At 40.4% G+C, this 22,386-nt stretch overlaps 2 protein-coding genes across 5 annotated transcripts in view; one reads left to right on the top strand and one right to left on the bottom strand.

Annotated features, from left to right (window-relative positions):
* The first annotated feature begins 1,562 nt into the window (after positions 1-1,562).
* On the top strand, positions 1,563-2,989 carry LOC119477235 (high choriolytic enzyme 1-like). Its single transcript, XM_037751210.1, has one exon. It carries the CDS (start codon positions 1,563-1,565, stop codon positions 2,358-2,360), a length of 798 nt encoding a protein of 265 aa, XP_037607138.1. The 3' UTR covers positions 2,361-2,989.
* Positions 2,990-6,258: 3,269 nt separating this feature from the next.
* LOC119475933 (multiple C2 and transmembrane domain-containing protein 2-like) overlaps positions 6,259-22,386 on the bottom strand; it is a 47,819-nt gene continuing 31,691 nt past the window's right edge. For all 4 annotated transcript variants that reach the window (XM_037749074.1, XM_037749091.1, XM_037749082.1 and 1 more), the window contains 12 exons: positions 21,730-21,823; positions 21,524-21,626; positions 21,273-21,375; positions 20,982-21,083; positions 20,819-20,893; positions 18,856-18,975; positions 15,439-15,552; positions 11,485-11,526; positions 9,543-9,652; positions 9,125-9,234; positions 8,528-8,625; positions 6,259-7,222 (listed from right to left, as the gene is read on the bottom strand). In XM_037749074.1, coding sequence (XP_037605002.1) covers positions 7,175-7,222; positions 8,528-8,625; positions 9,125-9,234; positions 9,543-9,652; positions 11,485-11,526; positions 15,439-15,552; positions 18,856-18,975; positions 20,819-20,893; positions 20,982-21,083; positions 21,273-21,375; positions 21,524-21,626; positions 21,730-21,823 — 1,119 coding nt within the window. In that variant the 3' untranslated portion in view covers positions 6,259-7,174. The remainder of the gene's footprint in view (positions 7,223-8,527; positions 8,626-9,124; positions 9,235-9,542; positions 9,653-11,484; positions 11,527-15,438; positions 15,553-18,855; positions 18,976-20,818; positions 20,894-20,981; positions 21,084-21,272; positions 21,376-21,523; positions 21,627-21,729; positions 21,824-22,386) is intronic.

Raw genomic sequence — 22,386 nt, 5'->3', positions numbered from 1 at the left:
GTTTTGGAGTCCCCTTCCAGACCTCCCTCTCCCTCTCCCAGTGCTGACCTCCCTTCTCCACCTCTGTTTAATAATGCCTGGGCCTTGGTCATTATTTTGGGCAGATGGAGACGGGGGCAGGCAGTGAAAGGAGCTGGTGTCACTCCTGAGGAGAGGATGGTAGGGATGACAGAGAAGAAAAAGCGAATCAGAGAAAAGATCAAAAGCAGAAGCTCGCCTTTCACTCGCCTGAAAGCGCTAAAGAGGATAAGGAACGATCGGGCCTGGGGTCTCCTGTCCTCTCTGGCAATTAGACTCAGCTGATGGAGAGAAAGGCGTGAATGGCAGGGTTCAAGGCCCTCTCTAGGACTCACACAACGGGAAGGAGTTTTTTCCCCGACGCCTCCTTTATCTTCCTCTCCTTTCAGAGTGTCAGAAATGCAGCTGAAATATCTCTCCAAAAAGACAGCACAATCCCCAATGCCAAACCTTAATCACGGTGGCTGATGAGATTGAGGAGGGAGGGGGGGCGTTAGAGAGAAAACACACATTCTTTTCACAATTCATCTTTACACTTTATCTGAGGCCAGGATTCAAGGGAGGTGTAGTCGGTTTATACGCGATAATTAAATTGAACAAATTCAAGTCCATATTTTCATGAGACAAGAGGACATATGGCATCCTGGGTACCTAGTTAAATACCAGTAAACAACTATCATTGAGTTTTAAAATACATTACAGAATGAAGCGGGTTTTCAAGTGCTGAACTGAAGTGAAAACCATTTATCTGGCCTTGCCCATTTGTTTTTAAATGAAGAAAACAAGTAAAAGAATTAAAAGGTGCTAAAGTTGCTTCTAACTACTAGAAAACTAATTGAAAGAAAATGCATAATAAATTAGCAAGCGTGCATCAGTAAACAGATGTTACTGCCGTTCACTGATGGAGGGTCAGCCATGATGGTTTTTGTACAATAGGCTGGACTGTTTCATACAATTTAGTATTCATTTTTTTTTTTTTTTTACTAGAGAGCTGTCTCGGGCACGGCCACAGCAACATGTCCCACAGGAACCTATTACCATCTTCTACATATGCAAGAGTTTCAATAGGCCGTCTATCATCCTCACAGAGGGACACGCAGCTTTTGCTACAACTTTAACAGCTTGTCATAAAAAGGCGCACCGGGGATTTCAATTACTCAGGTCATCAGAGAGTGAAGAAACTGTATTTAGGTCACACACATTTAATTTTAACATATATACTTTGGTAAAGGTTGCTAAAAAGCCATATGCAAGCCATCGGAAAATAAAACCGGCTGAGTTTTAGTGTGTGCTAAGGATGTGGCACAAAATGGGCAAAGAAACTTTGGGGGATTAGAAACTATGTTTAAAAAGTAGGTTTATCCGTGGAATCCTCCCTTCAGAGGTTTGTTCAGGCCTAGCAGTATAGACCCCAACCCATAATCCTCCTGCAGACACACCTGTAGAGGAGAGTATAAAGACCCTGGACTGAACTGAGTCAAACATCAAGCCTCAAGGAGTCTTTCCACAGCAGCTCTCCACAGAAGCTCCACAGCCTCCAGACCATGAAGATGACTCCCTCTGTCAGCCTGCTGCTGCTGCTCCTGCTCGGCCTCTCTCAGGCTCTTCCTCTCCAGGAGGAAGGAGGCGAAGAAGGAGAAGAAATCCCAGACACCGTCGACATCACCACCAGGATTCTGACCTCCAACAACGGCACCAATGAGATCCTGCTGGAAGGAGACCTGCTGGTTCCCAGAACTAGAAACGCCATGAAGTGCTGGTCCCAGGACTGCCTGTGGAGGAAATCCTCCAACGGCTTGGTGATGATCCCCTTCACCATGAGCAGCGAGTTCACCAGCTGTCAGAGGCAGAAGATCGACTATGCCATGGAGACCTTCCACAGCAAGACATGCCTCCGCTTCGTCCCCCTTCAGAACGAGTACGACTATATCAGCATTGAGAACAGAGCCGGATGTTTCTCCTCTCTTGGCAGAACTGGAGGCAGTCAGGTGCTTTCTCTCAACAGGCAGGGCTGCCTCTACCACGGCATCATCCAGCACGAGATCAACCACGCTCTGGGCTTCCAGCACGAACAGACCAGGAGCGACCGCGACAACTACGTCAGCATCAACTGGCAGAACATCAACCCGCAGATGGCCTACAACTTCTACAAGCAGGCCACCAACAACCTGAACACTCCCTACAACTACTCCTCCATCATGCACTATGGAAGGACAGCCTTCTCCATCCAGTACGGGAAGGACTCCATCACCCCCATCCCCGACCCCAACGTCCAGATCGGCCAGAGGCAGGGCATGTCCTACTGGGACATCGAGAGGATCAACGCGCTCTACGGCTGTTAATAACAATCAAAATGATAATTTCTGAAAGCAAGTTTCTGTTATAACCTAACATTCTTCAATAAGCAGAATCTAAGATTAAGTCAATGAATCTATGAAACCTCTAAACGTAATAAAATTAAAGCATACATTACATTTTTGATTGTGTTGTTCATTTATCTATTTCTACTTATAAAACTTATGTTACTTGTGCAAATCAGCTCACACATATTTTGGCAAAATAGAGGAATGAGTCTTAAAACCCGGAAATGAGTTAGCATTTTGGCACTTCTAGTTCCCTCGTCTGGAAGTCAATGGGTTTATGGAATGGGTTTTTAATTAGATTAACACAAGCTGAAGAGACTTTTAACTTTTTTTTTCTACGACGTAAAATCCGTCAGTAAATATCTCACTCATGAATGTGTCTTAAAAAAGGCGGTTGCTAACAAGTGACTAAATGAGACTAAACATCATCATGCCGACTCGTCCGCCTTCACAGCCTCGTTGTGTATACTCGCGCTCATGTGACCGTGGTGTAGTTCCTTTATAGCATAACGATAGCTTTTTACTTATAATAGTTATCTAAAAGTAATGGATAAACATTTAAATAGCTAGCTAAAGTAATGGATAGGCTAAAACGTTAAATAAATAGCTAAAAGTAATGATATATGATTGAAAAAGTTAGCTCAAATAAATGTTTGAAATACCTAGCGAAAAGTAACGAATGAACATTAAATAAATAGCTAAAAGTAATACTAGATAAATGGTTGAAACGTCCACCTTAGGCCACTGCAAGTGGTCGTTTTAGCTGACAAATGCAAACTTAGCCAAACCGAAACATTGACAGTTTAATTAAATTAAAGAAGCCTTGTAACTCTATCCACTTTATATCATCAATAGTTAAATAATAACCAGTTAAAATGAATGTATTTGGAACATGCCAGGCCTAGTTTGAGTTCACCTATAGGGCTGTAGTGTGATGGGCCACATCTGACAAATAAAGGAACAACTGCACTACAGGACCAAATGTGTATTTATCCACAATACTCCCCAAATAAATGCACTATTACTCCTGTTTGAGTAATGTTTGCTAGAAAACTACAGTGTCAGGCTATTTTAAGAAATTATTATTAATTTTATTTTATTAAAAGAAGCTGAAACTATACATTTAAGACCAGTTTTCAAAGATCTACATCTTCAGTAGAAACACATGAGTTTGGGGCTGAGTGCCACAGACAGGTTAAGAGACGGTTTTAGTATTATCCAGAGATTTGTTGACAATAATCGAAATATACATTGGTGCGAGCCTCATCCTTTTAAGATAAAACAACAAAATGATTTAGCTTTTCTATAAGTTTATTGTTACAACTACATTCTAACGCTGTGGATTTAACTTTTCAATAATTTTGATATAATTACTTTAAACAATTATACAGAGGAATGGGTGCATCGCACACATCCTGAAGATCAATGGATCTTGCCTGTTGCAGAGAGCAAAAGCTATAAACAAAAATGAACACTTCAAAATTAAATATGGCAACAAACACAAAAATATGACTGTAATTGTTCCAATTTCTTGTAGGACAGTTTGAGGGTTTGTTGCCCTGTACAGACGTTTACTATGTAAGTCAATATCCACTGTGTATCTCTGTGACCTTTGTGTACATTTACAACTGACACTGTGTGATTCTAACACGATTTCAGGGGAAAGATCGATATTCAAGAGGTATCTGAAGCAAAACAAAAGGCTAACTTGATATCAGTGTGTTGTTCTCTCTTACAAAATCATTTTGCATCTCGTCTGTCAATCAGAGCTGTCGGCTGTTCGTAGCCTCAGGCTCTTCTGGATCATGGGTTTTGATGTCAGCCTGCTCCGGGACGACACCGTCGCCCCACAGCCTCTGGGCAGCAGCCCAGCTAGTACACACTGTGTCTGTGATTTACCTGGACCCAGACTCTCTGAAGGATTGTTAACACTATGGGGGAGTTGTGGGGGGGGGATGGGGTAGGGCATGTGAGCTGCTCACATGGTCAAAATCAAGCTCATTACTGAGAGCAATGATTGTTGAATGAGGATAAAACAATTGTGAGAAGTTAAACACTCAAAAATGATGGTTGATTACAGATAAGTTGAAACAATTCCTGGCGCTGTAGGACTGTAGACAACACATTTAGTTGACTAAATTAGAAGACTAAAGCAATACTCACATTTGGGGAATATCCGTATCGGCTTTCTTGCCGATTTTAACCCAGCAGTCTGAAAAGCACTACTTTATTAAAACATATTAGAAGATTAACAGTTGCTAGCGAGAGATCAACAGCAATAATGATAATTCTCGGAACAATTTCATGATAATTATACATCTCTTATGATGAGTGGAAACATAAAGACATCACAAGAAAGAATGAACAGATATGATGCTAACAGTCAGTAAGATTTCAGTGTGTTGATTAACTATATTTGTGCTTTTATGCTGTGCTCTATACCCTTTATTCATGAAAATTAGTATATAATCTACTTAGAATTAAATGCCCATATGGTAGCACCACAAGTGAGCCACAAACCAACCAACCAGACCTGCTGTCAGTGTGGAAACAGCTTCCTGCTGCTCTGCAGTTTGCTCACCAGCAATGTTTTATGTTGGGAACCAGTTAAACACCATGTTGCCCATTAGGCCCCTCCATGCCATCACCACACACATAAATGGTCCATGCTGGATGTAGTTATTAATGCGTTTATAAAGACTGTTGATGGATAATATTAATAGATATTCACACCATCTACAGAGCTTTAAATGCAGCGCCTCTGTCTACACACACACACACACACACAGCTGAGCGCTCTCAGGTCCGATATTGAGTTATAACAAGTCTTTTGAGACTGATCAGCCGCCGTATTTGTGGCTCATCAGAATGCATGTGCCACATCACATTAGTCCCCACGTGTGAACCGTGATTTTACTTGGTAATTCTGAAGCGTCTCGCTGCCTATACATATTCATGCTGAGCCTATAAGTGTCAAATTGAGATGTCCTTCCAGTGTCCTTGACAGCGGGTTATTAATATTGAATACCTAAGTCAACATTATAACTAGATGAAGAGATATACAGGTCACCGTCTGCCACATTCTCCACACCCTCTGTCCTCAAGACAATTGGACAAATCATCAAATTATTTCATATGGCGTAGCGTTGTGTAGGATATTATGTGTATATTGCATTAAGGGATATTCTCTGAAGGAGGTGTTATTTCATGTATTTCTCAATCTAGTATTAATAGGCATCAATTACACCTCACATGAAGACGTATCTAATTACGCCAATCAAATGATTTCATATGCAATACATTTGTATAGGATTTGACACTATAATTATGTGATTTCTTATTGTATTTCATGAGCAGTTATCCTCTAATTTTACTCATTTCTCATTTAAGAAGCAGCTGACTGAGAGCCCACGCGCTCCGACTTAAAAGCCATAAATCCCAGGGTATTACTCTGAACGCCAACATCTTAACTATTCCAATTCTCCAATCCCTAAATTGGTGCGGCTGTTGTTGCTTGTGGCTGGTTTTAAAATCCTCCTGAGCGGCGTGCAGCCCGGTACCGGAGGTTTGTCTGGCTGCTGTGCTTGATAGGATGCTGGCTGCAGGCATCTCGTCGCAGCAGCTGAGGAGGAGGTCGCCGAGGTCCTCCTGCTCTCGGCGACGCCCAAGGGCCATCAACACAGCAGGGAGCTCGGGTGCCGGTGAGGTCTCGCACAGCCTCGCCTCGCTTCATGAAAGCCTAATGAAGAGAGGGGGGCTTGGAAACTGTGCTGTTAAGACGCCCACAATCCTGCAGCACGGGGAGCACGGGGAGGATGAATACGGCGAGCAGGGGAATTCAAAGAGACGCAGTACAGAGCCGAGGCAGAAAATATACTCAACTGTGATTGTGTGCATTTATTGCTGTTAGAAATGAGAGACACAAAGTCTTCATCGGTGATTGTGATTAATAAATAAAGTTAAGATCCGGCCCCATCCCACTCACAAGCAAAGAGTAACATACAACAGAGCACAGAGCATCCTCTATGCAGGATGAATGAAAATCTAAATGTAGGCACTCATCTTTGCATGTAAAAATAAGTCCATACTGTCACATTGAAGTAAAGTCAGTCGACATTGTATGCACATAGCTCTTTATCCATTTACAAAGGTAAATGGAAAAAAACAAAGGAATATGATGCAGAATATTTGCTACTAACTTAAAGTATGTTGCTGTATCGACAAAGGCTCTATAATTGTTACCTAAAATCCATCAGAATATTTTAAAATCATAAAGACCTTCCAACTATTTTCTAAGAAAATGCCTTATGATGAAATTTACTTTCATCCCAACAACAATTGTTATTTTTTTCAAATGGTGGATAGTCCATTTTTGTAATAAAAGTATGCAGTTCTATCAATGTCAAAGTAAATGATGTAAAAATATACACACAAATGTTACATACCAAGCATATACATTCAGTATAATACAAAGTGATATTTCAGCTGGTTCCAGGAGGACACAACCTGAGGCCAGGAAATATAAAATAAAGCAGCTTCTGATTGATTATCTTAAAGAATAAACTGTACAAACAATTAAAACACCTACAATCTTTGGAAATAATATTACCAATTGTTCCTCCGTACTTTGTGCGGAGTCCTCAGTATGGACGTCTTTGGCTGAAAGGTCTTTAGGTGCTGGTTGATATGAGCGGTGCTGAGCTGTGTTAACGCCACAGCGCATTTAGATTCAAACCTACCACGCAAACCCCAAGACAAGCAGATCCTCTGGAAACAGTTTTTAAGCAGGAAGCCTACGAGAGTTTCTTCTTCTTGCTGCCTCTCATCTCGCTGTATTGAACCTGCAGGAAATAAGAACCAGAGTCACTATTTATTTTTTTTTACCAGTGATGCATCACATTTTGTTCATCTTGTAGTGCTTTTATTCAATAACTATTGCAAAACAAATAGTATTTTCACTGAGGAAGTGTATGATGAAGTACTACCACTACTGAGCAGGATGACCACAGTCATTGCGTATTCAGAATAACAGTGGTCAGCTGGGAAACTAGAGAGAGAGTCACCGTCACTAAATCCAGAGGGCCCAAGGGCATCGCAGGAGCAGAGGGAGGAGGCAAATGGGGTCAAACAGCTTAGAGAGAAAAGGGCAGAGACAGAGAGGGTGAGGAGGAGAGACAACGGCGGGTAAAAAGAGAGAAGACGGAGAGGAAATTAAAGAAAATAGAGGACACACATGGAAGAGGAGAGATAAGAAAAAAAACAGAGAAGCTAATAGATTTCTAGGTGTCTGGTTTATGGACATGAAGAAGCCATTTTGGACCATCAATCCAAAATCCTGCAACCTTCAAGATGACTTTTGTAGAAAAAGGGCTCTCTTTAAGTGGGGCCTCTTTAAGTATTGTTAAACTGTACAGATAAATGTGTGATATTTTTGACCATTACAACTGTTTTGTACTTAAACGCAGCTTGTCATTGTGACAGACCTAAATCTTGCCTCTGTTAATCTTTTATGCACATTGTTTAATCTTTTATGCACCTTATATTGTATCTGTATGCTCAGATATCTAGCCAGTCTCTACCTGGTGTATCCTTTTAGAGAAAGGGCGGACAACTTGACATAAAGGTCATCAAAAACTTTGACTTTTCTTCCTTTTTATTGTGAATAACTTAAAAGGTCCTTGAGTATTGTGCTGCTTAAAAGCAGGCTGTGAGTAGGTCAATTTTCTGGGCTGGCCCCAGAGACCAGAACTCTTTGACTTTCACTATTAAAGTGATGTAAATTATTCTACAAATCAGCTCAAACTTATTTTGTTTCTTTTTGGTTGATGTGATGTAGAGGAGGCTGATATTTGTGCTGTTGTTGAGGGTGGGGAGTTCATACAGGAGACACCAGCAGCACCAGCAGCAGCATCTCCTTTCTCAGCCTGGGAACAGCCTGCCCTGCAAAGCAGCTAAGCAGCAGACCTCCACCAGGGATGTATCACGACCAAAACACAACAGAAATTATACGGGGCTACATAATTATACAGATGAATCTAATTATACAGACAAGAGTGAAGAATGCCTGGGAGTTGTTTTAGTGAAATGCAAAGCTAGCCGGCTCTGGGATTTCGGGCTTCCTGGCCGGCTGATCCAGCGGGGCTTACCTTCTGCACATCTGAAGGCACCCTCGACAGGAAATCAAGCACTTCATTGTTGTCGATGCTGTACCGGTTCCGTAATTTCTTGGTGAATTTATTGATACCTAAAACAGAAATTCACACCAACATATCATTAACACTAGTCTCTTGTGGCTGCGCTCTTTGTTTCCACACAAACAAATACCTGCGGAGGAGACTGTCCAAGAAATATTGCTTCGGGTACGACAGCATGTGCCTTTTTATCCTTTTACTTTCACTTTTTAGGCTGGAAAACATTTTTACATTCTAGTGATTCAGACAAAAATCCAGTAAGTATGTTAACAATAGGATACGCTTCTATTCATACATCATAAGCACCTAATGTTAGAGAAGAACTCTCCGCAGCCAGAAAACAAAAAGGAGCAAATACTCCTGTGACCTCTCATATATAATAGAAATATGTTATGAAAAGAAATAAAATAATAAGACAAAAGGGAGGAGCATTTTTACTATGAGAGCAAATTAGACTAGTTAGTGGACAAGGATTTTATGGGGCTAAAATAAAGGCAAACAGACACAAAAACACAAAAACAGATGACATAATAAACAGTGTTTGAGACTCACCCCATAATAAAACCACGTAGCGAACAGGGATGTAGTACGTAAGGATTGTTACGATGACAAAGATCAGGAAGGCCAGGCTGGACAGGAACGGCACCGACCAGTTGAAAGTGCTGACAAGTTAAGATCATAAACATCGGTAAGTGTTGAGGAAGAATGTTTGTCCCAACTTACTGATTGTATTTAAAATACAAATGTAACTGAGGCCCCTCTAATGCAGACTGTTTTTTTTTTCATTTATACTGGATAATTATAGGAAAGGACAATTGAAAATAATATGTTATAATATTCAGGACATTTCAGGAAGATTTTATAATTACAATCCATTTCATACTACGATGATAAACATTTAAGATGCCTCTGGCGGAAATACAAATAAATATATTGAGCTGTAATTCACGATGGATCTTTAGATTCTTACTTTTTAATCCTCTCCCCAAAACAGGCGATCTCATCCAGCAGGGTTTGAAGGGTGACGATGGTGTCTTGGACCATGTGGATTTTCTCCATCAGCCCTTTTCTCTCCGACTCCTACAGCAGAAACAACAAAACAAGACAGAAAGTCTTTATACAGCCCACAACAACAGAAAGTTCAGAAGGGTGTGTTAACTTCTCTTATTTGTTATTTTGGTTTGTATTGGTGGGGAATTTTATTGAGGGGAAAGTAGATAATTTTCAGCAACTAATTGTATTAGAATTTCAACAAAAGCACACATTTAAAAAATAAAAGCAGCGTGTCTTCATGAATCTAATTAAAAGGTTTGTGCTGGTTGAAAGAAGATGGTTGTTATAATATCTTGTGACAGACTGTCAAACATGCAGCTCATTAAATTACTCTTGAAAGTACCATCAAATAACACAGATTGAATGCATGATTGAAAAGGAGGGAAAACTCAAAAAACAAGTACAAACAATTACAAAAAACAATAATTTGTAGTTTTATTACTTTTTATCAAATGTAGTTGTCATATTTAATTAAATAAACCCTTGAAACTAAAAATTATTATTTATTACACCAAATAATTAAAACTCTTCTGAAGTAGATCAAATCTAGTTATCATAAATATCTTGATTTTTATTTGGTTTGGAGCCTAAAAAGCAGAAAGATAAGCTCAAATATACAATAACAAAGCTTTGACATATCCGAAGCAAAGATTTCATCCCTACTGGACATAATAATAATAATAATGCTATCCAAGTGTCTCTGAAAAAGACACCAAAACACTGAAAGACTCATTCAAGGCTGCTCTAGATAAGAGGGCGAATGTAAACGTGAACGCTCTTCAGAATGGGACTGGACTTCACATTATGAAAGAGTCGAGGCTCCGTTCTCAGGCTTATCCAGATCCCAGGAGGGAAGGACGGCTTTAAAGTAAACAGAGGAGACCAGACTCTCTGATGTGGACATGTGGCCGTGTCTCCGTCTGAAGTCTGGCTCTCTCTCCAGAGATCTTCAAACACGGGGAGACTGAAGGAGGGTTAGAGGACTAAAGAGAGGAGCTGGGGTCGCTGGTTATCGGGGAGTGGGGGGACTGTTTACTGGCCAAAGCCATGGGCTTTGTCACTACTATGTGATCTCTGTGATATATATCATTGCCTCTGCTCAGAAACACTGTGCTGGCTCGATGCCATCCAGACGTTGGGGACGAGCCTGGGAAAAGAGCTGCAGAGGGGGATCAAACTTGGGATATTCCACATGCACAGACTGACTATCAGTCCCAAAAAAACATATGTAAGACAATTTACTTTCACCTCAGTCAAATATCCATCAAACCCCCTTCGCTGCACTAAACCACTACAGCCGTTTCAGGGTCATGTTCCCACTGAATCCAGTATGAGAACCACTTTACATCAGGCCATTCAAAACGTCTACAATAAAACCGCCGTCATTCTGAAGGAATATTTCACTGCTCTAAAAGCATTGTAACACTTTCAACACCAACTTTGAAAATGAGCATTGAAAAGGCATGTCTAAGTGCTGTCATTAGTTCCATATTGATGGTATTATATGGCGTGTTAAGCTCAGGGACTTTCCCAAATGCAGCAGAACCTTTTCCCCCCACCCCTCTATTAGCATATGAATGCGTTGTGACATGTGGAAACGGGTCGGTGAGGTCTTCATTAAGCCCAAATGTCTTTCGGGAAGTTTACACAGAAATAGTACAACTTGTGGTTGGCAGGAATCAAAATGCATCAGAAGATTTAGTACTGAATAAAGAGCTTAACGACATTAAATCATAGATCATAGGCAGATATCTTTGTCAACACATCAAAATAATTCTTCTTTTCTATTCATGGGCATATAGAAATACAGATGCTTAGTTAACAAAGAACTGCAAACAAAAAAAACAAAAGATGCATACCTTCTCATCATCCTCGTCCTCATCCCCCACATCCATATTGTCCTGAAAAATAAGAAGAAGTGTATTAGAGAGATGAGATTTTTCTAAATAATAAACTCATTTTGACATAGGGAGTCCGTATTAACTCCAGTGCGCTCGTGGGGTCGTCGTCGTCTGACAAAGTGCAGGGATCAGTGGTGACCCTGAGGTCAGCCTCCAAAAACACTCAGCGCTGCAGGACAGCTGACTGACTGGCAGGCCATGTTGGCTTTGTTCACAACAAACCGAGGCAACTGAAGGTGAGACGACTCACACTTCTAGACCACAATATGTTAAAGTGGCAGTAATCAATATTTTTTATATTAACAATGGATCATATGATTACTTGTATATAAAAGGAGTTGCTCAAAGTGACAAACCCACAGAGATTATCACCTGACTCTGATGTTTTACCATCTTTCAGCTCTATATCGCTCTCACAGCATTGTTTTTGACCACAGCGGTGTCCTCTTGTTGCACTATAAATAACTAAATTAAAAGGTCCTGAAAACCCTTTCTTTCTTAATCTGATTCTGAGTATGACTTCTGGGATCCTATATGAACGCACAATTTTCAAAGTTCAAACAGTTTTGGCTATTTCCTTATAAGAGATTTTTCTATAATTTTAGTTTGGTCTGGTTTGAAGTGGGTGGGAGTCGCCTTTTTTCTGTGCACCAATCAGGACTGACCAACATGTGAATCAAAATCTGATGACGCTTGAGAGGTTGTTTGCTCATGTCGCCAGCACTGTGAATTAAGTTTGATCAAACAACAAACTGATCTGCTTCAAGTGTTAAGTTCTAAATAAATAATATATAACAAATTCAACTCTGATTGTTGCGTATTTAGTTATTAATATCTACTCACACCTTAGCGTCAATTTTATACTCCCATTATCTGTCATGTGTGTAATATGCTTTCAATGTCACATGATGGATCCGTTTGTTATTGTGTATGATTTGGTTCAATATTTTGTAGTAATGCCTTTACAGCATATTCATTTTAGATTTAGATTTTATTTGTTTACACACATATAAAAAAAAGTTGATATTACATCAACAACAAATGTGATGGAGAGGTACAAAAAACCCTCAGAGGGGCTCGATCAAGGCACTCTCCAGTGCAAACCTTAATCAATTTAAAAAAGAGAATAAATTATTAAAAAGGATAGTAAAGAGAAGCAAAAAAGAGAAGATTACAAATACTAGCAGACATCCATATATGTAAATACACAAAGTTGTGAAATAGAATTAAGATTCACATTATTATATCATTATCATTAACACTGTTGTAGAGCTGGAATTAATGAATTGAATAATTGATTGACAAAATTAACCGCCAACTATTTTGATAATTGATTAATCGTTTAATCATTTAGCAATTATCGTTTATCATTGTTTTAAGTCATTGTTCAGACTGTTGGTACAATAAAAAAATTACCCTGGGCTCTGAGAACTAGTGATTATGACTATTTTCCACAATTATCTGACATTTAAAGTCTAAACAATTCATTAATTAATGGAAAAAAAAGCCTAGCAGATTAATCGTTAATGAAAATAATCATTACAGTTGCAGCCCTACATGGTTGTAAATCAGCACATATTTCACTGATTTCACAATATAATAAAGCACATTGTTGTCTGAACAGTGCGCTGTGTATGTAATTTGCTGTAACCTACAGTCTGTGTCGAGCCGTATACAGTAAATACAGCTGCAACTCCACACCGAGCACAGACGAGATGCAACATCCTTATTTCCTGTGAAACGGAGAGTGGTTACAGTAGGGGGGGGGGAAAGAGCACTATGAATTGTGACCTTTTCAGAGCCAGCTAAAGCTAAAAACTTTGTCTAATTTGACCAGTCACAACGAGAAGAGGGCAACGGACCAATTACGGCGAAGAAGAGGAAGGATTCAGGACAATAACTAGAAGCGGACTGGAAAAAAAAGAAAAGTAGTGTTAGTAAGGGACAAGCACTGCAAATTAGCTTAGGCTATAATGATATGTTGCATTAGTCCATTCAGTGAGTTTTCTATGCTTATGTATTATGTGTTATTTCATTATTATGTAGCTAGGTGCAGCTGGTTGCTATGGAAACAAACCAGCTTTTAATTAGGAGAACAAAATGTGGTGGAGGTAGCTGTTTTTCTACCAAATAAAAAAAAAAAAAAAAAAGAGTGTGAAGAGGAAGCAGCAGGTCACTTGGCTGAAGGAGAAGAAGATGGGTTGGTCATTGCTGAGGGACAGAACGGTTATTTCTCTGCTCTGTTTCATGAGATATATTTTAGTGTCTAAAATCCCGAATGTCTTGTACTATCAATTTTCACATGGTAGTAGTAATGGCCATAACTTTAATACTAGGCATGCACAACAAGAGGTTGTTTTTCATTTCCCGTGACAAAAAACAATGCAAGTCAATGTACAGTTGTGTTCAGAGGAATAAATATATATGGAATGGTTTGCCATCAAGAGTCTAACGAAATACCTGATGGCAAAGAACACCAGAGGCCTGTACTACGAAGCAGGATTTGTGGTTAGCGAGGTAACTTCAGGGTTAACCCTGCAGGGTTTTCTGTCCTACGACGGGGATTCACTTCTTACCGGGGTAGGCCTACCGCCTACTGACCAATCAGAGCTCGGTGCGAGGATCGTATGATAATATATTATATAAATACAAAGAAGTTTAAGTCATAATCCAGGCTGGAATCAACTCAGTTTAAACTGACAAATGCAGCAAGGACAGCTGGATTTAGGCTGTGGATGTTTACCGCTCTGAATTATGTTTTTATATATTTTTTAAATTGTTCTCAAGTCCGTTTCACACCGTCGGAGACGGGGACGCAGCTGAAAGAAGGCTGAAATAGTCATACACGTCACAACTTTGTCAAAGGGCATAATGAAGAGCAATTAACTCATCCATTACACTTCTAAAAGCTATTTATATATATATCACTGCCCCATCTAGATGAATATATCTGACTTTTGAGTGTTCCGTTAAATTAACAAGTCTGTTAATTTACGCATTTACACACATTCAGCAATTTTTTCTTTTGCCAGCTGTCCTTCCTGCATTTGGCAGCTTCAACTGTGTTACTTTTAGTCTGGATTATGTGTTTAACTTCTTCGTATTTGTCTATTATAGTTTGCTCTTCCTTTGTAAAATGTGCCGCTCTGCCTGTCTGTCCGCAAGTCTGTAGACCTGTCCATGTTTGTGATTGGTCATATGCTGCAAACACCGCCCCGTTTATGTGAACGCGCTCATAGCCAGATGGAGAAACCCTGGGTTGATTTAGCGAGTTGATAACCACCGTTGTAGGATCGCGTAGCGGGATCTCGTTTGTTAGGGTTAGTTAAGCCACATAACGAGAAGATACCCTGGGTATGTTGAACTAGCTTTGTAGTACAGGTCTATGCCTCTCTCCAAATATGACACGTTCTAACTGTACCTGACTATATGTATATATATATCATTAATGAGGAATTTTCTTTTCTTATCTTATTTATTTATATTTTGGCAACTGTATACGCTGTCTTTTAAATGGTGTTGCTGTTGTTTTTGAACTGTATCAAATGTTTTTAAGGTATGGGTACTTGTTGTTTTGTTGTTATTGTCATTAGTAGTTTAATTGTTGTTGATTTTAGTGTTTGTTTTTTTGCCTTTTGTTTATTGTTAAATATTTGATTAGACATTTTTGTTATTAGCATTTTTATTGTTGTTGATTTATTCTTTTTTTGTTTTGTTGTGTTTGAAGTTTGTTTTTCTTTTGCTCCCTTTTTTTGCTTTGGATTTTAATTACATATTTGTTTTTACATTGTGTTTTTTTTAGTGACTAACAGGGATTCCGTGTAAATAAATAGATAAATAAATAGATAAATAGATAAATAGATAAATAGATAGATAAGATGGACGAGGCTGATGAAGCTGCTCCGGACTCACCACATCCTGACTGACCCGACCGGACCGGATCTGGCAGTAGTTCCATGTGATGAGCAGGACCATGAAGAATGGCAGCATGTAAAACTCCCAGTACCACACTGTCACCAGAAACACCTGCAGGCAGAGGGGCACAGAGGTCAGATATCTGTGAGGTCAGACACAAGAGGGGGGGCGGGAGTATGAAACAAACTGCTCTTCATTAAGTCACATCCAAAGACATCTTCAATAGTTCCTGATTCCCTGCTATCTAAAGGTTGATCCAATCTGTCATTGATTTAATTAGCAGCGGTCAAGCTGATGAAGGCTACCCTGCCACTATCAAAGCCTCGCTCCCTACGTACAGTTATTCTGCATACGCTGTGCAGGGCGACCACTCCGCTCAGCTGGACTGACTCTCCCTCCACCCCCTGTATACGCATTGACATTAACCACGCAAGTCTAATTGATCTGCCCCTCTCATCTCGTGTACATTAAAGCCGACCACGCAGCCGCAGGGAGTCCGTGTGTGAATATGTCATTAACGTCCATAATGGAACTTGTGATGGACATTCCACCTGTGCGTGGCTCAGGTAGAAAATGGATAAAAGGATAAAGAAATATGGCTTGTGATGTCTCAATTGCGCGGCTAAATGGAACGATAAAATAACCCTGTCAGAGAGGCAGCGCCGGCCAAAATGGCAGCGAGCCACGAGGCGTGGGGAAGGCTTTACAGGTTTTTATATGCTAATAAAAATAGAAGTGAACATCTGGTAAAGACATCACTCTCCTCTGAGGCACCAACTGACATAAAAGATGGCAGATCCCCGCCCCCCTCCTCACCACCACCACCATCAGCTTTAATGTGCAAAAAGCCAAGCATGCTCTTGTCTGTGTTATCACAAGCCAAAACACGGCCTGGGAGAGGAGATGAAACCAACTCCTCACTGAAAGGGTTATGTTTTATTTGAGAGGACTTTGTAATGACTGGGAGAGCCGGGACGGGGGGAAAGCCAAGTCACGCTTTGGTGGAAATGTATACCCAGCCCATAAAGATTGTGATAACTGCAACCCATTTCAGCTTGAGAGGCATTACACAGTCTTCGACAGCAAAAAGGGTTCTGGAAATACAATCCAGATCAGATCAGAGAGAAAGAAAAAAAAAGAAAGGCTACCTAATGTTGGGAGAGCTACTGAACTGGAGGGTAGCACATTTTCAGCGGGATTTCCACACTAATGCTCAGGGAAGGGTTTGCGTGGCACGGCGGTAATCCAAGAGCACAGAAATCACTGACATCATTCACAACATTCATTGTTTTAAAGCGGGGACTGTGTAATGTTTGCTGAACAGCAGCTCCTGATTATTATGGATAATTATGGGATAATGCTAAAAGTGGAGTCATAAAGTCAGTGAACCATAATATCAAGCAAACATTTGCCACCATATGCTACTGGTCATACCAGACCAAGTAAGTAGGGCTGTGTATTGGCAAGAATTTGGCAATACGCATCATGATACAGGCGTTACGATTCAATATATTGCAATACTGTAAGCAATATGTTGTGATTTTTTAAATCTAATTTTTGGAAAAACACACCTCTGACATCCCTATAACATTCAACATCATAGCACTACTTTGAGAAGGCACATGCACCGAGAGGGCGCATCTCTTTGCAAATTAAATAAAGTATTTTAACTGAGTTAATCTTTGCATTTAAACTATTAATCAATTACCCCTGCAAGTAAGGGTGTTGCAGCAAAACCCCTGATTGTATTAAATTGAGCAATAGTGCTATTTATTGGGGTTACGTTTTTTTACTACGCTGTTTTAGTGTTTTACTGAACATCCAACATGTAGCTGGTTTCATACTGAAAATACAGAGAAAATAATCTAAATATGTATTTTTCTATTTTTTTTTGGAGGATTCCACCTACAACCCCTAGTACCCCGTTTGCCCGTGGGTGATCCCCCTCTTGTTTCTTTGTTTGGGTGGGAATGATTATTTTCTGTTTGGAAATAGCATCTTTTTTTATTTACAATACTGATATTATACTTCAGAAAAGTAAAACAGCAAATCCTACCACCTTCTACAAAATAAAGTAATGAGGGCCTACATTATGTGATCTATTATAGTTCATAAACGCTGCCAGGATTGAGGATAACCGGTACATTTAAAGTGACTAAAGCGCTCTGCGCAAAGGTTTCTGACAAATCGGCAGATGTTGCAGGTGATTCTGTCCTGTCATGCAGAGTGAAGCTTTGATTCATTACTCTCATGTGGCGGCATTAAGCAGGCATTTATTTCTTCTCACTCAGGCTTGAAATGGCAGGGAGCGTTAGTGTGAAAACATGAGTACAGATGGTACTGTCTTTCAAACACACAGAGATGCAGTGGGAGGATATGTGTGTGTGTGTTTGTGTGTGTGCATTGTGCGCTTGTTCATGCTTGTATGATTTCTGTGTGTGTGTGTGTGTGTGTGTGTCTGATCTGTCAGGCAAAAAAAACGATATTTTCCCTAATAATTAACTCTATACGATCCGTTCCATAGTGAGTAACTGTGCATTAACTATGGTGTAGATATTTCTGATTAACGGCCTGCTGACCCCATGCTGAACGACACAGTTTCTAGATGATCCTAAATCACAAAACGAAATGCACGACTCAAAGCTGAAGAAGGCTTCTGTTAACAGATAACAGCTCTGTGCTGCAGCTCCCATTTTTTCACAGCAACTTTAACAACCTGTGCTATTGGCTGGCGTACAGTATCGCTTTACACAACTTTACAAAACTTTAGTGCCATCTACAGGACGTCGACCGCAAAAACAAAAAGAACTTTCCATGACCTTGATTGCTTGCATAGTTAATGCACAACTTGCCGTATGCCATTTCAATCGAGCTAGATCTGGGAGAGAATAACGTCAAAAGGATCAGCACCCACTCCACTTCGCCGTTTAAAGACAAGGACTGAGAGGCTTGTACTGCATTTCTGTCTTCACACTTGCTTAACACTTGTATTCAACAATGGGAGGATGGAGAACACGTCTTATCTCTGAAGAGCCTTTTAATTGGACTTCTGTCTGCATAATGGGGTCTAAATCAAACCGAGCACAGATTGGACGGAGGGTTAATGAGTTGTCAGGGAAGTAGAACAAAAATAGACTCTATCTCGACTCCACTGGGACTCTACTCGCTCCAGCTGAGGCTTAACTCTGCATCCGAGAGACACACACACACACACACACAACACTGAAAGCGTCCACTCCAGCGCGGAGACGGGGCCAAGCCTGCGTTTCTGCTGAGCCCAACGCCGCATTGATTAAGAATCTCGCTGGGAGAGTTCAAGTAGGGGATAGCCAGACTGCGGTTGTCTTCCGCTGCTCGGAGGGAAAACAGAGGGAAATGCGGATAGTGTGTTGATAAGCAGTTAAAGCACTTCACCAGGAAGGCTAGCAGGCTCCTCTGAATGCTCTCCCACTGGAAACAGCTTTTGATGTACTGCAGAGTCGACGTGATCGCCCTGTAGAGTGTCTGAACACGCACCACGTTCCTGGCCAGAGCCTGAAAGATACAGATCATAAACATGCAAAGCACATAAATATTACAGTAGTTGTGTTTAAAATGTGAATAGAAGTGCTCTTAATGATGTTTTCATTGTGTATATTCATTTTGTAAGAAGTTGATTCGCACTAAACAGGGAGCGCCCAGTCAGCTAGTGTAACAGTGAGAGTAGCTGGTAGGTTTTGGCATGCATGAGCCGTCATGGTAAGGGGGCAAAAATGTCAGAAATCTGACCTGATTTTGTCAACCAAGACTTTCAACATGAAAACACAAGGAAACCCTGCACATTACGACCAGAGTCCACAGTGCGTAAGCCAATTTTGGCGTTAGTGAGCACCGTATTGTCTGACAACAATGAGTCTTTGTGGGAAGTACAGACAGTCAGGCACCCTGTCTCGCGCCCTGTCTTGCACACTGTATATCAAACTAATGTAGCAGAACAGTGGACACAAACTCAGTCACAGTTGGGGTCAATTAAAGCTCGATTCAACTAATTCAGGCAGAGGAAAGTCTTTGCTTCTGCAGGCGTCGGGTTTTCAGAGAGAAGAAAAGCAAAATGTTCAACATATTCATAAACAATATTGTTTTCATGATCAGTTCATAAAGAGCCAACTGATAATAAACATGGTAACATTTGTACAACTTCTGCCTCTATTTGTCTTAGAAATTTCAATTATCCAAGCATCACATGAACGTTGTCAAAAGTGCAGTGACCTTTGACCCTTGCCCTCTTTACTGTTGGTTGCTTCTAACGTTTAATGCTATGAACTTTAGGGCTGAAACCAGTGCCCGTACTTTTCTTGAATAAATAATTCATCGTTTGGTCGATAAAATGTCAAAACAATTTTGAAAAATCGCAACTTTTCGCAATCACAATTTCCTCACATCTAACATCTTCACAGCCCTTGTTTTGTCCTACCAACAGTCTAAAACCCAAACATGTTCAGTTTACTACCATAAGAGAAAGTAAAGCAGCAAATATACCGATTAATTTTCTGTCGATCAACTGATTCAGCACTAATGGAGTTGAAGGGTATACTGCCCTTTGTATGGAAATGTATGCTGCTATGGAAATGTACTACGTGTGTTACAAAATATATGTTTTAGGGCTGTCAAAGTTAACGCGATAACATGTTGTTTACGCCACTAATTTCTTTAACGCAGGTGGCATATGAAACTAGAAAATCTAAGGAATCCATTGGTACCAACCATGTCAAAGTTGCTTGTTGTGAAAGAGGCTAAATAACGCTCCAAACTTGCGCTAAATTTTGGCGAGAAAAAACTGTCATGGCCATTTACAAAGGGGTCCCTTGACCTCTGACCTCAAGATATGTGAATAAAAATGGGTTCTATGGATACCCACGAGTCTCCCCTCTACAGACATGCCCACTTTATGATAATCACATGCAGTTTGGGGCAAGTAATAGTCAAGGAGTACTGACACACTAACAGCTGCTGTTGCCTGTTGGGCTCCAGTTTGCCATGTTATGATTTGGGCATGTTTTCTATGTTAAATGCAGTACCTATGAGGGTTTCTGGACAATATTTATCATTGTTTTATCTTGTTAATTGATTTCCAATAATAAATATTTACATATATTTGCATAAAGCAAGCACATTTGCCCACTCCCATGTTGAGAAGAGGATTAAATACTTGACAAATCTCCCTTTAAGGTACATTTTGAAGAGATAAAAAATGTGTGATTAATTGCAAATAACTATGGACAATCATGCGATTACATTTTTTAATCGATTGAAAGCCCTTATATGTTTTTGACTCAATGCAAAATGATGATTTCCCAACCCTTTACTACACAGTAAATTTATCAGAGCTGTATCAAACCTTTTTGGAAAATTTGGGATTATCCTCCATGAATTTTTTCTCCCTTGGTTGGAAGGATCTTATACTCGCTCTGACCTGATAAAAAAAAAAAAAAAAGTCAATGAGCAGCAGACAGAATCCATCATGCACTCATGTCCTCATTGCAGGCTGAACTTTTACTCACAGGGTTAAAAATAACCTCCAGCTCCAGAATGATGCTCCCCTTTGTCAGCCCACCTAAGTCCTCTTTCTTCAGCAGGAAGGCGATCTGCTGTCCCCTGCGGATCTGAAGGACAGAAAGGGCATCAGGTGCTGAACTCATCCATGAACCTGACTATCAGTCATGCTGGATTACATCTTAGCGAGCCTTCAACGCGCTGGAGTGTTATCGCCCTCTTCACTTTAATTTAGACACTGAGTGTAAATAGATTAGTCCATTGTCTGCATGATGGACTCTTAGTGAGGTAGTGTGTACCGAGAGCAGGGGAATGGCAGCTTTTCCCAGGAAGTCTGGCGCCTTGTCTCCATCCTCATCAAAGATAGTCACCACCAGAACATCATGAATGTCTCTGACAGGGCTGTGAACACAAAACAAGGAGGTCAGATACTCCTCACAAACCGGCACTCACAATAGCCACAACGTCCCAGTTTACAACACACAGCATACATACATCACGTAGTATTAATGAGAAAATGTGGTGAGGAAAAAAAGAGCCTGAAACTGACAATGTGAAGACTTTATTCCACTCTGGGTGGAGGCTTTTGTAGACTGTGTGGGTCTGCAGTCGGTCGTTCCCCAGCTCCAACACACAGAATGGATCACTCTTTCCTGCAGAACACAACAACAGCAAAAACACGTTCACGCCAGGCTCCCTCTGTCCCGTTTAATGTAGAAACAGAACAAAGAACTTAAATCCAAATGTGTGACGTACCGTTTAAATCAGCAGCCATCAAATCTGTTGCCTTGAGAACTTTGATTTGAAGGAAACCAACATCACGGAGGTTTTCCAGGGACCGTTTCAACCTCTGTGGAGGACAGACAGGAAGCATGAGGGTTTAGATACATTTAAATTAGAAAATACTTAGAGAGCACCTACTGCCACCAAGCCTGCACAATCCTTTTTTTAATTATTTATGATAGGATACATGAACCAAACTTTTTTTTCATTCAAGTGCAGTAGTGAGAAAAACAAATAGCAAAATTGTTCCAACATGTCCTTTCTCGCAATTAGGGCTCTTCCGAATACAAATTTTTGGGCTTCAAAGTTTTGTCGAGAAATATTTAAAGGTAATCGAAGCTTCGTGGTGCGGCGCAGCAGGCAGGACATGTTCTTCTGTCTCCATCTCCCCCGTTTCAGTGCCCGGGACAACAGGGATATCCGTCTGAGAGAAACTAATAATTAATGTTGAATATTAATAATGTTATGGGATTATTCCTTATTTCATGGGCTATTTGGGGATTTATAGTTTATTATTACCCACTTACATAAAAATTATACAAAAAAAACGAAGCATTCGGATACTAATTTGGAGGTCGATTACCATGGCAATGGTCGAAGCATTCGGGTCAGCCAACTCACAATGTTAGA

The sequence above is a fragment of the Sebastes umbrosus genome, chromosome 2 (genome assembly GCF_015220745.1).
Source record: "Sebastes umbrosus isolate fSebUmb1 chromosome 2, fSebUmb1.pri, whole genome shotgun sequence".
NCBI classification, from domain to species: domain Eukaryota; kingdom Metazoa; phylum Chordata; class Actinopteri; order Perciformes; family Sebastidae; genus Sebastes; species Sebastes umbrosus.
This window is presented reverse-complemented; position numbering and strand designations above follow the sequence as displayed.